General features: G+C 36.8%; 1 protein-coding gene across 1 annotated transcript in view; it reads left to right on the forward strand.

The window, feature by feature from the left end:
* Positions 1 to 15,703, forward strand: part of LOC144450555 (protein Obscurin-like) — a 56,487-nt gene extending 40,784 nt beyond the window's left edge. The window contains exons 16-28 of the mRNA XM_078141200.1: positions 325 to 524; positions 1,430 to 1,582; positions 2,454 to 2,499; positions 3,744 to 3,821; positions 4,222 to 4,486; positions 9,252 to 9,536; positions 9,948 to 10,079; positions 10,724 to 10,888; positions 11,523 to 11,712; positions 12,099 to 12,565; positions 13,139 to 13,214; positions 13,714 to 13,863; positions 14,736 to 15,703. Coding sequence (XP_077997326.1) covers positions 325 to 524; positions 1,430 to 1,582; positions 2,454 to 2,499; positions 3,744 to 3,821; positions 4,222 to 4,486; positions 9,252 to 9,536; positions 9,948 to 10,079; positions 10,724 to 10,888; positions 11,523 to 11,712; positions 12,099 to 12,565; positions 13,139 to 13,214; positions 13,714 to 13,863; positions 14,736 to 14,997 — 2,469 coding nt within the window. The 3' untranslated portion in view covers positions 14,998 to 15,703. The remainder of the gene's footprint in view (positions 1 to 324; positions 525 to 1,429; positions 1,583 to 2,453; positions 2,500 to 3,743; positions 3,822 to 4,221; positions 4,487 to 9,251; positions 9,537 to 9,947; positions 10,080 to 10,723; positions 10,889 to 11,522; positions 11,713 to 12,098; positions 12,566 to 13,138; positions 13,215 to 13,713; positions 13,864 to 14,735) is intronic.
* The last annotated feature ends 296 nt before the right edge of the window (positions 15,704 to 15,999 follow it).

The raw sequence follows: 15,999 nt of genomic DNA on the forward strand, positions 1-15,999 counted from the left end.
CAAATTGAAAACCTAACCGTTATAAATAGCGGTTTTTCCACACTCTTTGATCTGCTGGGCAAAAAGTGCTTTGATGCATTGGACAAAGGTCAAGGGTCATAGTGTAGAGGTTATCGTTGGTATGATTCAAAGCCACTGATAGCCTCTTGGACTATAAATGTCATGTCAGAGACTGAACTGTAAATACAGCCAGTAGTTTTGATAATGGACTTCAAAATTCTAGCCTGCGACCACAAACTGTGAATTTTTGACTTGTAAATACTTTTTTTTATCCATCGATAACATTGACCATTTTGTTTGTGTTGTTTTTGTTTCTGTTTACAGCCAGAAAACATTCTGCTAGTGAAGTCAAACGATGACAACATCAAATTGATAGACTTTGGACTGGCACAAAAACTAAAACCAAATAAAGATACTTTTGTCAAGTTTGGTACTCCTGAGTTTGTAGCTCCCGAAGTGGTGAAAAAACAACCTGTTACTACAGCCACGGACTTGTGGAGTCTTGGTGTAATCGCTTTTGTTATGTAAGTTGTTGCTATAGTTACCTAGTATTAAGTTCTCTCTAATGCTACAAATTTCATCTCCTTTAAAAGTGCAATAGCCATAATTATGAACATCATTTTCACAATAGCCTTCAGTGATTGGCTTAGAACATGTCACATGATATGAACTATTGACCCATAGTGACCTCAATTTGCATATAGGGGGCACTAGTCACATTCTGTTTTCCCTAGGGCACTATTCATGTAGCACGGAAGTCTTATCGCGATTTGCTTTGAGTATAGAAAGAATATGTACCTAAGATATGATGTGTTATAAAACACATATTGCCTTGCCTTATTTGGGTACTAGTAGATGTCACGTACCTCATACTGGTATGTAGTAATTATTTCCCTTGAGGAAATAGTTGCCGTATAACAGCCCTCATGGTAATACAAATAGACTTTTACAAGTACCCTCTAAGCCAGACAATATAAGTATATCCTGGAACAATAAGGATTTCCTTCCTATGTTGTAAATTCTGAAGTGCATTGAGTGGGTCGGCTGTAGGTATGTTAAGCTGTTCACATTATACTGTAACACACAGATAATGAAAAAGTATTGTAACATTGGGTCAGAACCCATCCATATTTCTTTGGACAGTTTTGTTCATTCTTACCAGCCAGAGCACACATTTCTGTTGATGCAATGTACTCTGGTGGGTATATTTTGGAAGGTGCCTTAAGGAGGCCTTTGGTTTACAAGGATGGTTTTATGAGATATAGTGACTTTACTTCTGATGTTGTATTTCCTGATATGTATTGAATTTGAATCACCTATAGGTAAACTTGAATTCATAGTTTGTATACACTGCATGACAGCATAGATAGGATGTAAAATAATATTAGGTCCATACCCAATATTAATATTGATTGTATTTTGTGTTAAGGTTGACTGGTGTATCTCCATTTATGGGGGATGATGATAAACAGACGTTGGGCAATGTTAACCGTGGTCAGTGGAATTTTGAGGATGAAGTGTTTACCAGAGTGACGGAAGAAGCTAAAGATTTCATCTCAAGATTACTGATTCTTGACCCAAGGTATGGTGTGATGATGTTGGCTGATTTGACTTTTAGTGAAGGGAAGAAGAGTTAGATGACACAAATGGGGGAGGGGGGATTTCAGGGACACGTGTGGATTGAGATTTAGGAGACACGTGGTGGGAGAATTAAGGGATACAGATATTATGGGGAGATTAGGGAGACAGTGATAGAAGTTAAGACAGATTCATTTACAGAAAGACATGGCTTAAATGACAGGCAGAAACAATGGGACAGACAGTCTCTGGGAAGGGTGACAGAGGAGAATTTTGACAGATGGAAAGAGAGACAGTTACGGAAATTGTTACAGTCATACAGTTACAGTCATACAGTCAGAAAGAATAGGACAGACATGTAAGGTAGGGAGGATGGAAGAGGGCAGAAGGTCAGAAGTTAGACAGATAGGAAGGGAAAGGGACAGACAGACAGACAGACAGACAGACAGATAGATAGATTTGAATTGAATTGAATTGAAATTTATTTCATCAGATAACAAAAACAAAACAAGAAATAAATAAATAAATAATACATTACACTTTCAAAAAAATTGGACAAAAGGAAATATACATGTGTTATCTAATGGGGACCATGAAAATAGTTCAGCAGAACTAGTCGTGTCCATGGCCCGTACATAGATAGATAGATAGATAGATAGATAGATAGATAGATAGATAGATAGATAGATAGATAGATAGAAAAAAGAAAAGGAAGTCTCTAGAAGGAAGGTGATGGGGAAAGAAAGGGGAATGTTGAGGGGAGAGTGAGCAAGGAAGAGGAGTCCAGGGAGGATAGTCAATCTTTACACATAATATGATTTATTTCATTCAAGTATAAATTGGCTAATGTTGAAGTATTTTTTATTTTCTACTAGTAAACGAATGACAACACAGCAATGTCTAGACCACCCATGGCTAGAGGTAAGTAAATTAGTCAAATGTTATTGCTTACATATATGCAAATGATATGCACATTTGTGCATATTCATTCATCATACACAAAATCATGTGATTTCTCCCTAGGATTTTTACAGAAATTTGCTGTTTTAGAACAAAATTATGTCATCATAACAGAACTCCATGCATCATGAGTTCCAGTGTGGGTACTCAGGGGTATTTATACTTATGCTTGCAGTGTTTTCTGCTGCACTTTCAAAGTAAGACCACAGAGCAAACATTGCAGGCACTCATTCAGATATCCAAAATATATTCCATAATTGTACTCACATGTCATGGGAATCTGTCATAGACTAACTTCAACTGTAAACTATCTTTACAATGTATTCAATGTATGAAGACAATGTGTACAAACTATTACCAATATAGACAAATTTGGGGGGGGGGGGGCGTTTCCTCTTTTGATTTTATTTTCAAATGCCTTCAATTTTTGTTTTACTTTTGATATTTAACACTAAATGATAAAAGTCTACATAAAAAGAAAACATTAATTTAAAATCAAGATATAGATTATTTTGTTCTGCCATAGTTTATATGGACTTGTGTGATAAAACTTATCTACAGTACTGCTCAGTTTACTGCTTTTGCTGTACAGATTGTTTTACTGTGTCTTTTTAACGGTTGTTATGTAATTCAGATAATTGTCTCATTTGAGTCAGCAAATCTACCACAAAAGTGTCCATGAAACCAAGTTAATCCGATTAATGGAGGTCTGAACAAATGCTTTCATTTGAAATAAGTGTTGGAAAGTGTTTTTGTCCAATGAAAGCTTTTGTTGTTGTGCATCCATTGGTAAAAAAGTATTGCTACAATGGAAATCAAGCTATAGGCAAACTAAGATAGACACAAACTACTACCACGGAAGTCTAGCTATAGGCAAAGTAAGATAGACACCAACTACTACTATGGAAATCAAGCTATAGGCAAACTAAGATAGACACCAACTACTACTACAGAAATCAAGCTATAGGCAAACTAAGATAGACACAAACTACTACTATGGAAATCAAACTATAGGATAGACACCAACTTAAAATTGTTGTTATGAATGAATTGATTAATATACTAACTAATAAACATTATTTCTAAAATCCTGGTCTAAAATGAAATGAAGATTTTTGCAAATTTTACAGAAAAACAATAATTTCTCTTTTGTAAACTTTTGGCTGGAAAGTGGTCTTCACTTTAGATTTGATTTGTACTTTCAGCTTGCTGACAACAGAGGTGAAGGTGCTAAATTGAGTACAGAGAAACTGAAAACATTCAATGCCAGGAGGAAATGGCAGGTAAGACAAAGTCACCAAAATAGAGTATGATTGAGGTCATTTAACGTGTTAGAAAGAGTGTGTCAGAAATAGATTTTTACTGTAAACTTTTGTTGTTACATTGTTCAAGAAACCCCCAACCTTTCAATGCTACGTAAGTGCATAGGATTAAATCATGTGCATAACAATGTCTATCCTACCAGGTCCCTATTTATACAGCTGGTGTGTAATTTTGGTTCAAATCCTGTCAAAGAATGTTAGCAATTCATAAATTATTTACAGCAAGAAGACTCCAACTGGCAACATGCAGACTCAGAGTTAGCCACAAATTTGACCAAGTTGCCTTGGTAACATGTATAGTTTGATTTACTAATATCAAATAAAATTGATTTAATTTGTGAATTTTTTTTTCAAATTGCAGAAAGCCCTAACAACTGTCAAGTCAGCACTGAGAATCAGACGCTTGTCGACCTGTAGTTCGGAATCTCTATCTGATCTGAGTCGTGCATCGCAGGCGAGTTCAACTGCATCTTCTGACTCCGAACGCAGCACCAGTGCTGTTACGAAATCAGAAAGCTCAGAAGACATCCAAGCTGAGGAAGGAGAGATCTCCATCAAGATACCAACGCTTCATATCGGCAGAAAACAGAAACAAGAACCTGATAAATCACAGAAAGACGTTGAAGGTATATTTAGACCTGATGTACCCAAGCTAACACCGACAGAATCATCTAACCACTCAGATCGCACAACTAAACGCTTTGCATGTTGTAGTTGTAGTCCAGTAGACATAGAAGCCATTTTAAATGACACAACATGGACTTGCATGGACAAAATAGTGAAATCAGAGATCACAGAAGCAGAAAATTTAGTGAGGGCATCAGAAATATCTTATAAGAGATCACACAAAATGGGAAGGGAGTCAGAAAAAGTAGTGGGGGATTCAAAAAAGTCACAGGAGGAATCAAAAGAAAGAATTGAAAATTCAGAAAAATCATCCGAGAAATTGGATATGTTATCAAAGATGTCTGAAAAATTGGCAGGAAAATCAGGACCGTATCGGTCAGTACGCTTTGAGAAACAGCAAAAGAGAACTTCAGAAAGTTTAAAAGTATCTAAGAAGTTTGCCGGAGAGCAGAGTGTATTTGAGAGTTCCACAAAGGATAACGTTAGTGAAAAAGATGGCGACATGGATTGCGATGATGAAGATGACAGGAATTCTGTCTTCTTGACAACGACATGTGAAGCTGGTCACACAGCTACAGTTACACTCACATCTACCAATACAATAAACTCTGTGTCGTATGAAACAACAGCTTTGCCTGAGAGTGACCTGGTCAAAGGTCACACGACTGATGAGGTCACGACCTTTGCAGAATGCTTCTCTGAAGTAACAACTGGGGCAGAAAATGATGCCTTGCCTCCAGGTGTGTTAGAGCAGGAATATGAGAAAGTTAAGGAGTCCTCACCCCCAGCAGAGGGTAGTGCTTTCAAACAAATCTTTAAAAAGGTTCGCAAAACTGTCCTCTCAGCAGAATCAGCTGATAATAAGGATATTAGGGTCAGAGGTCGTGAAAGAGGCCAGTCAGGAGAAAAAGAGGACACACCACAAAATGGTCAGTGTAACATAGAGAAAAAGTCTGCATCCCTTGGTAATAACAATACATGGGGGAGAAAATCAGCCTCTTCCTCAAAAGAAGCAAAAACGAAAGAATCACCAGAAAGGAAATCAAGTATTCGCAAAAGTGTTGGTGACTTGGAAACTGTTACTGAAGACATTCATAGGGAAGAGACAGAAGCCAAGAAACCAAGTTTGAAGTTAAACATACCAAAGCAGAGACGTCAAGGTGTGTCCTTTAAGTTAGAGAGTGAACCAGTTGAGACAGAAAGCGACTCACAAAAAGTACCTAAAATGTTATCAATTACTGAAAAGATGATGGAACTTCACATGAAGAAAAAGATGCAAAATTGGATGAAAAAGACTCCAAGCGGAGGAGCAAAATTTGGTCTTCTTACGGCAAAACCTGAAGAGAAACCATCACTACATGAACTTGAGAAGAGACTAGAGACTATGCTAAACCAAACAAATAAATATGAAGAATTTACCATACCACTCTCCGTAAAACTTTGGTTCAACCAAATTTTCCGAATTATCGTGGGAGTTGTATTTGGAATCATGGTTGCAGTAATTTTGGATCTTGTGATTAATTTTTAGTAATGCAGCTTTTGTTGACAATACCACTACTCATTTTAAATGACTTGTATGTATATATAGATAGATTTTGTATGTTACCATAGCAACTATGACATTTTAGCAGTGATAATATCATAACAACAATGACAGCAACAAGGACATAGCAACTATGACATAGCAACAATGACATAACTGTTACATAATAGCAATATTGACAGCAACTATGACATCATAGCAGTGATGACATAGCAACAATGACATCATAGAATAATGGCATAATTATGACATCATAGTAATGATAATATAGCAATAATGGCATAATACAAACAATGATATAGCATCTATGACATCATTATCATTATATACTTCGTGACATCATAGAAATGATGACATCATAGCAACTCCATTTCAAGCAATACATTTTGTTTTCTGTTAAAATACTTTATGATATTCAGGTATGAATATTCCAGTGATTTTTATATTAATAATTTTCTGCTTACGATATTAACAAAATACATATTGTATTAACACATAATGAACACGTCATCAACTTTTTTACCAGTTTTTATTATACTCTACACCAGTTATGAAAAAGGTAAATAATTGTAAAGCTGGTCAACTTTAAGTGCTGCTCAACACATTTTTTTATACAAGAGTAGTCGAGTACTATAGCTTCCTTTGACATTGTCTTTTAAGCATTTTATAGCAAAAGTTACGTTATATATTGGGTCGGTACAAATGATTTTTTTCTGTTTTTAACGGTACGGTGTAAAGAACTGTCTACGTTCTGCAAGTCATATTTTAATGGTTACTATGCATATACAATGCAATTGACATCCATGACAAAAATTTTAACACTCATTCTTTCTATTAAAACTGGGAAATTCTCATGTAACAGTTCTTTCGAAAATGGCAGGAAACTGGATTATGGTGTGTGATAACTGACAGCGCCCTCAGTGTCCATTTCGTACATTTACATCGTTTAATTACATTGACTCAAAAATGAATGACATTTTCAAATGCAAAATACTTTTATGAATGTTATGTAAATTTCACAATATTTGACAATTTTACAACAATTTTATCCGAATGGTTTTAAACTCTTAGACATCAAATTTGTATAAAATTATGAATTGATTATAACCTTTCATTCCTGCACGTATGTAAATAGTTGGTATCTTTGAGGTCGTACACACTTTCAGGGATTTTTTTAAATGGATGGAAGGTATCTATATATATGAACAAATTATTTTGTATGCCATGAATGCAGTTTAAATCATTTCTATGCAATATAATGATACAAGACAGAAAGTTTTGACAGTAATAAAATCATGAAAGGAGATAATATTAACAATCTGTGCATGATTAGTGTTGGTTTTGTTTGGCTACTAATACCCTTGGTATAATATACACAGTATGAATGGGATGGTTGATTGTCAGTTTGTCATCATATAACATTATTGCACATCAAGCTGATCTAACATTTTTTTCCACTGATTCTGAGCTGTTTGAGATACTTCATTGAAACTCCCAGACCCCAAAGAGAATGTTGTAACCCTTAGAAGACAATCCAAAATAATTTGTTGGGTGGGTGGTTGGATGGATGGATGGATGGATGGATGAATGGATAAATGTTGGAGGAGGGGTGATCAGCTGGTGGAAGGAGGGATGGATGGAATAATTTGTTGGTGGTTGGTTCAGTGGATTAAAGTGATTTGATTGTTCTTGTGTTTATGTAAATCACTTGATTGTGTGTTTTTGCTGTGTACTAGTATATAAATTGACAAGTCTAACAACACTAATCAAGAATTAAAAGTACCCACCCCCACCCCCTCCATTGTCCCATACTCTGAGCTCAAAAACTAATGTACAAGTGACCAAATATGGTCATAATTTGTTACAATGTATCCAGTTCATATCAACCAACAAACATTTTTGTTCTGTGAAGATACCAAAATGCTTACTTTACAAAATGGTTCATTTATTAGCAGATGAAACAAATACCATAACATCCTAGGTTGACAGTGCAGTCCCATTCTAATCGCTGCAACAAGTAAAAACTAGATTCTACTCATTTACACTTTTGATCTGCAAATACTGGGGATATTTTCATCAAAATATTATCACCGGCTCTTTGAAGTTGAACCCAACCCCCACCACCACCACCACCCTACCCCCATCTATCATTTTATTTTGTTAAATGGTGAATTCCATCGTGTGGACCTTGCATGTTTACCGTATGTATATAACTGACTACAAGGCCTTTGCATGGAGTGGCGTTTAACTTGCTTGCTGAAAACTAACGGTAAGTTACTAACTTGTGTCTCTACTTCCATGTACATTTTTCTGAACATACACTGTTTCCACTACTCTAGGCTTTTCCAACAAGTTTAAGTGGACAATTTCTCTTTTTTCGTTAAGTGCGTACACCTAAGAAATAAAAGTTGATGTTACTGTTACTTTGTTCATGAAAAGTAAATTTCATTCTCAGCTAAAATCAGGTCAAAAAACAGTCTTTTATATTTCTTTAAAAGATTTGACATCAAAAAAAGGCGTTTTTCAAAAGAACCATCGATGATCATGAGCCTTACATACTATATAATATATCTCAGGGAGATGGTTCTTCAGTTTGAAGGTGAATGGCGATGCTTTGGGAAAAAGATGAGTCATTTTTTAACGAATATTTGTAAACATATTACTATTTTTTCACGTAATTCCCTAAATCTTCGGTCGATAAATGTTTGTTGCCTTTCCTCACTATATACTGGCTTTGTATTCATAGTGCTACATACTATCATATACCGATTGTGTGTTCATAGTGCTACATACTACAACATACTGATTTCAAATTGATTGTACTGCCTAAAATAGTTTTCAATTTTGGCCAATTTAGTTAGAAGGGGAGTGGGGAGTTGCGGCCGAACTAAAAGAATTTAGTTTTTCATCCTACATTGAAATGTTGATCTTGACCTTAATAGTAACCCATTTTTAACAAACTATTCAGTAAACAAGAGTAACAGGTTTTCCTTAAACACCATAAAGAATCAAAACAACTACTTTGTATTCAGTCGTACTTTCCTACTTCTAGTAATTGACGTTTTAAACCTTGCATAATGTTTTGTCACATTTTGTGATTTTGAAAAAAAAAATGTATTTCTGAAATATAGACGATAACTATCATTTTCTGACCGAATTCAGTATGACAGACGGTTAACGTTAAAAACACAAAATTAAATTACTGTCATTTTTAATTGCAGAATTTGCGCCAGTGTTCCGTATCCTCCTGAAAGACACTCCGATGGTGGAAGGTCAGTCTGTAGAACTATCGTGTTGGGTTATTGGCAAACCAACACCTACAGTATCGTGGTTTAAAGAAGACCATCAACTCTTTCACAGTGAACAAGTGAAAATGTGGACAGACGAACAAGGGAAGAGTTTCCTAAGGATTGAGAAGTCCGATGAAGACGATGTAGGGAACTATAAATGTATGGCGTCTAATAGACTTGGGAATGTACAGTCTACAGCAAAAGTGGCTATTGCTGGTAAGTGTGACGTCAGAATGTAAATGTTGCCCATAGCAACCGACCTCTGTGATCTGGTTTGATTGCGAGTGCAACTGCATATGTGAAAATGAGATATGAGAATGCTTTTGTAGCAGACGAACACATCAAGTCATCACTACAAGGGGGGGGGGGGGGGTGTTAAGGAACCATGACTCTGTGCTAACGCTCCTCACTATCCTTTCCAGTAGCTGTAACCATAATTTTTGTATTATTCGAATTATTTATGTTTATTATTTGTAATATTAAACGAGATATGTGTCGAGCCAGACAATAAAATTTTAGTTTTAGTGATGTGGGTTTTTTTCCGAGCAAGACGTCGCTCTGGTTCAAGTTCGATGGCTTCATTCATAGGAACGCCTAATCACCGTTTGATTTATTTTGTCTTCATAGATTTGCCTGACAAACCATCTAGACCACGTGTACCTCTGATATCAGCCACAGAAGCCTTTGTGACGTGGAAAGCACCTCACTATACCGGTAACTGTCCACTGAAGGCATACAAACTACAATACAGGAAAGCAGGTAACTACTAAGTATTTTGGTTTGTAATAATGAGTGAAAATGAACAAAATCGTTGGAAGTGATAAGATTTTAGCCAATATTTTTATTCTCTACCCGCGTTTTACAAGTGTGTCGGTTCACTTAATTAAAGCTGCACTACTTGCGACTGGACGTAGATTTGTCTGTAAACTGGACCAGCCTTTGAAACGCTTGTGTTAGAGAAAACGACTTACTGCTAAATGTTCTAGACCATATTAAAGGTGCACTGAATTATCTTATGGTAAATTTATGTGTGGAGCTGTACACATAGCATGATGAGAAAACGTAGTGAATTTTTATTTTATGGTACGGACACTAAAATCAGTGACTACATCGATAGAACATTACATTTACTTACAAAACTATTTGGCGATTTCCTTAAAACATGATGGTAAACCCAAAAGTTCTGTCATGGTTTGAAAAGGACAAGCTTTCATATATTGTTTAAGTTTGGAGAGAACTGAAGAACTTTGATTTTAAGGGAAGCATATCCCGAGAAGCATTTTACTTCAGTTGGAAATATTTGGACTCTTTTTTTCAGTTTTGGTGCCAAGTATTCATATACAGAGATAATTGTGTTTACGCATATTTCTTCTCATCATACATAATTAAATTCTGTATTTTAGGTGAAAAACATTGGGCTCTAGTATCGGACGAAATACAAGAGGCGTGTTTGCACGTCAAGAACCTGTCACCAGACACGTCGTATAGATTCCGTGTCGGCTGTCGTAATAAGATAGGGTCCAGTCCGTACAGTCGATCATCAGCCCAGGTCAAGACAATGCCGGCTGGTAAGTTGCATATTTGGCAAAGTACTACATTCTAGTAGTACATTTACTAGTAGTATGCTATGTAGTTGAAGATTTCACACACAAAAAAGAATTCAAATGTTCAGTTTTAGAAATTACTATGGAGCACATTCCAGGGTGACATAGGATCACAAGTTTTCATATTTTGAAAATTAAACTCCTTTGAAAGGCCAAGTTCAAATTAGGATTAGACTGTTGTAAGATACGGGTATCCTGAACAAAAGAATTATCACATAACATAGCACTAATGCAAGAACTTGGGACCTTTTTATAGGACTTATTATAGAACTATGGGCCTTTAATGTTTTTAACTTCTAGCATCAATATTAAATTTTTCTCTGTTACCCGTTCGTCGCATCTCAGCCATCTGTAACTCAATAACCCCTTGTGGTGCTGTCAATCCTTTATGGGACAAAAGATGACAAGTGTTATATATGTCAATCACCGTACATAGACTTAAATTAAAAATGTTGTAATTTTTAAGTGTAAATAGTATCCGTTTACACGAATAAATATATCATTGTTTGATGCATATTTCAATTTACTTTTTCACTCTGAAAGTTAACAATATCAGTATCACCACAATAGACGAAACTATCAACGTTTTCTTATACAGGGTCACCACAACTGCAGATAGAGAGATCCGATAGACTACAGGTCCTTCGATCTGTCAGTTTCGCCGGTATGAAACGTCAATCTTCAACAGAACGATCTTTCGAGTCGTCAGAAGCCGATGAAGAAGCCGTTGTCACTCTTAAGACGTCCATCCCTCAGAAGAGCTACAACTTTGAAGATGAAATTGGCAGGTAGGTAGAAACGTCACGAGAGTCTGGTTGCAAAACCAGGATTGAAAAATACACGACTCTTGACAATGTATGTTGAAGCAGATAAAACAAAGCTTCACTTCAAGTAAATTGTCTGCCGGTCACAAGTTCTAAATACAAAATTTGAAGACAAAATATCCCAAAGTACTAGTTCTCCCATAGAAGATATAGCAATGCTGCTATTGCTAAGATTTTGTCGAGCCTGACGGTAACAAGTAGAACTATTTGTCGATGTGTAGATGACGTTATGTTTCAGATTCACTGAATTCTATCGGAAGGTATAGCAGTAAGAAGTCTCTCCATTTGAAGTGTCGAGCAGAAATCAAACCAAATTAGACGTTAAATATTCCCGTATTGTATCTTTGTAGGGGTCGCTTTGCAGTTGTCAAGAAATGCGTGGAACACAGCACTAACATCGAATACAGTGCCAAAATGCTAAGAATTAAACCGAATACTGAAAACCAAGTACTTCAAGAATTCGAAATCTTGAAAGACCTCCGTCATCCCAGAATAAGTATGCTTCACGATGCCTACCTCACACCACGATACCTGATTCTAATAATGGAACGGTACTACGGTGGATCTGTCACCCGTCATCTAGCGAGTAAAGGCTCGTACTCCGAAGATGAAGTGGTGGAGTATCTTCGTCAGTTACTCGACGCCGTGGACTTCATTCATTCACAGAATATCGTACATCTAGATATTCGTCATGACAACGTATTGTTAGAAAGCAGGAGACGAAATGACGTCAGACTTATCGACTTTGGTTCTGCCAGGAAATTACCGGATGAGAAAGGTGTCAAATTGGATGTTGAACTTATAGCAGAGTTTATGGGTGAGGAACAAATCTTTAGGGAACTGTTGTTGTTGATGTTGTTGTTGTTGTTGTTGTTGTTGTGGTGGTGGTTGTTGTGGTTGTGGTGGTGGTTGTGGTGGTGGATGTGGTGGTGGATGTGGTGGTGGATGTGGTGGTGGAGGTGGAGGTGGTGGCGGTGGCGGTGGTGATGGTGATGATGATGATGATGATGATGATGATGATAGTGGTGGTGGTGTTAGTGGTGGTGGTGGTGGTGGTGGTGGTGATGATGATGATGGCGATAGTGATAATGATGATGATGATGGTGATGGTAATGGTGATGATGATGATGGTGATGATGATGATGATGATGATGATGATGATGATGGTGGTGGTGGTGGTGGTGATGGTGGTGATGGTGGTGATGATGATGGTGGTGGTGGTGGTGGTGGTGGTGGTGGTGGTGGTGGTGGTGGTGGTGGTGGTGGTGACGATGATGATGATGATGACAACGGCGACGATGATAGAACAGGGTAGACCGAAATGAACATAAATGTATTTATGTGTGAAATATGTATTTTATAACTTTAATATTCATATCATTTATTATAGCCCCTGAAGCTGTAGAAGGTCAACAAGTAGACTTTGCTGCTGATATCTGGTCTATCGGTGTTCTAACTTTTATCATGTGAGTATATACCCACCAATACGACTCTGGCAATGGAGGTCTCGGTTTACTAAAGATAGACACCAACTAAAACTAGTGTTGCGACATGTTGATAATTATAAAGTACTGAATTGACGATGAACTCACAGCAAGATGGCATTTTTGAAGACTTTCAGTGTTTACTTTATCTTGACTACAGGGTGGTTAGATTCGGACTACAGAGGCACCACCTACAACAACGAACAACGACAGTTTTAGTTTGTGTCTATCTTCGTAAACCAAGACCTCGATTGCCAGAGTAGTATATGTCGCAATAGTATAATTTTTGTTTCAAATATCCGTGTTTTTAAAAAGCTGACCGTAACCCAAGTTTTGAATTTTATGTATAAAATTGTAAGATCTGCAAATTGTAGTGCTGTTGATATGACATTACAATAAAAGTTGGAACGTTGATGCTAATTGGATAATTGTAATTTGTAGTTGTAACGCCAATGCTAATTGGATAATTTTTAATTTGTAGGTTGAGTGGTGTATCACCGTTCCTGTGTAAAGACAAATCAGAAACCATGGCTAACATACTGACGTCATCATGTGACTTGTCCATGCTCGGCCAACATGTCAGTGAACACGCCAGGGACTTTCTACAGCAGACAATCGAAAGAAATGCCACGTAATGACAACTCCATGCTACTTGAGAGCTTGAGAGCTTGAGAGCTTGAGAGCTTGAGAGATAGAGAGAGAGAGAGAGAGAGAGAGAGAGAGAGAGAGAGAGAGAGAGAGAGAGAGAGAGAGAGACACGCGCACACACACACAGACAGACAGACAGAGAGGCAGAGACAGACAGACAGACAGACAGACAGACAGACAGACAGACAGACAGACAGACACGGATAGAGACAGACAAACAGACAGACAGACAGACAGACAGACAGATAGGTAGACAGACAGACAGACAGACAGACAGACAGACAGACAGACAGACAGACAGACAGACAGACAGACAGACAGACAGAGTCAGGGACAGAGACAAATGGGGAGGCAGACGAGAGTGATAGATGGGGAGAGAGAGGGAGGGGGTAAGACATAGAGAGCGAATAAGGATAGAAACTCTCGGGGAGAGGCATAGTGTGAAGAGAAAAACTGACAAAGGCAAACAAGTAACCAAAGAAGGTATTCGCTTTTCTGCCATTAAATACATTTAAAACGCTGTAAGAATGAGCACATCTGATCCACAATTCCAACAAGAACGGTTTTTCTGTCGAATAAATCAAGGTCTTGTTCAAATGACTCTAGGAACAAAACTATAGGTACTCGTATGTTTACTAGAAAGACGTTATAATTTGACACCTTTATATACGTCATAAGTATAATGTAAGAGGTTTCCGAATTGGCACAGATATACTAAACAGCAGAACGGTAATACCGTTCGATTTTCTTGTGTAAAATTGTGTCTAGGCATCTCTGAATAAAATAATGCAATAGAATAAAATACATTTATTCTCATTACTCTTCTAAAGACATTCCAATTTTCTTTTCTAACAGAGAGAGACCAACCGTTCTTGAATGTCTACATCACCCATGGTTAAGTATCATGGACGACGCTAAGAACAAACGTCAGGATATTGTACTAGACAGCAGACGTCTTAGGGAGTACATGGATGACCACAAGCATCGCTGCCGTATCCTAGCAACGACAGAAACCATGACAATCAGACGCTACTGCCTGGTTCAACAATCCTTCTCCTTCACAACCGATGACGACACGTCCGAGAAAAGCGACCCAAAATGTGAACCACCCGTGTAAACTTGTGAGCTTCGCGATTTTTGAACTTTGAACTTCGAGTGTTTGAGTTTTCGGTTTTTACGCGAAAGTATCAACATGAAAACCAATTTTGTCATTACAAATGGGACTTGACTTTGAGTAATCCTCAAAAAAATCAACAAATTATTCTTAAAATTTACTGAAATGACTCCGTTGTCGTTTGCGACAACTTTGACACAGACAAAAAGACTCAAATATGACGAACACAATCCGTGATACTTTCTTATTTTAGTTAAATTTTTTTCATCTCTTTACAATAATTTATACCAGACTTTACTTTCAGACTAGTCGGGTTAAGAATAATTATTTCATAAAAGAATACAAGTAGGGGCCTCAAAAATGTCAAAAAACTTATTTCCGACAATTCTTAGTCAAAAATGTACATAGTTAGATTTAGTGATTTCATTTTATGTAGATCTTAACTAGGATAGGATATCTTCAAAAGCAGTAACAAGGTAAAATGACAATTTTGATGTGACAGCTGTATTTGCCGCCACAGCTGCACAAAAATAAACTGCTTCGCGTGTTGCCGAAATTTATTGGACCTGTTTTTACCTTGATGTTGCTTTTTCTAAAGAAAATTACACAATATTTTTAGGAATAATTGAGACAACATAGATATTTCTTAGCAATGTATCCTGGGAAATTCCCTTTCTATTTATAGTTTCAATAAAACGTAGTAAACCAATCAGAATTGTTGATTGATTCATTTGAATAATAGTACATTTATCACCTGTTTAGTTACACCTGGTTCACTTCAGGTGTCGAAACCCTTTGTTTCATGAATACATTATTTACAGGATTACATGTACTTTTTTCCCATCGACATTGTGACGTAATATTGCACTGTACGACACAATATTAAAACAAAGCTCTACACTAGAAAAAATGCATGCATTTCTATTAAACATCTAATCAAAAATTGCATAAAGCACAGAATATGACATTAATTTTAGTATTTTGTCTCAAACATAGATGAAATAA

This window comes from Glandiceps talaboti, chromosome 20 (assembly GCF_964340395.1).
Source record: "Glandiceps talaboti chromosome 20, keGlaTala1.1, whole genome shotgun sequence".
NCBI classification, from domain to species: domain Eukaryota; kingdom Metazoa; phylum Hemichordata; class Enteropneusta; family Spengelidae; genus Glandiceps; species Glandiceps talaboti.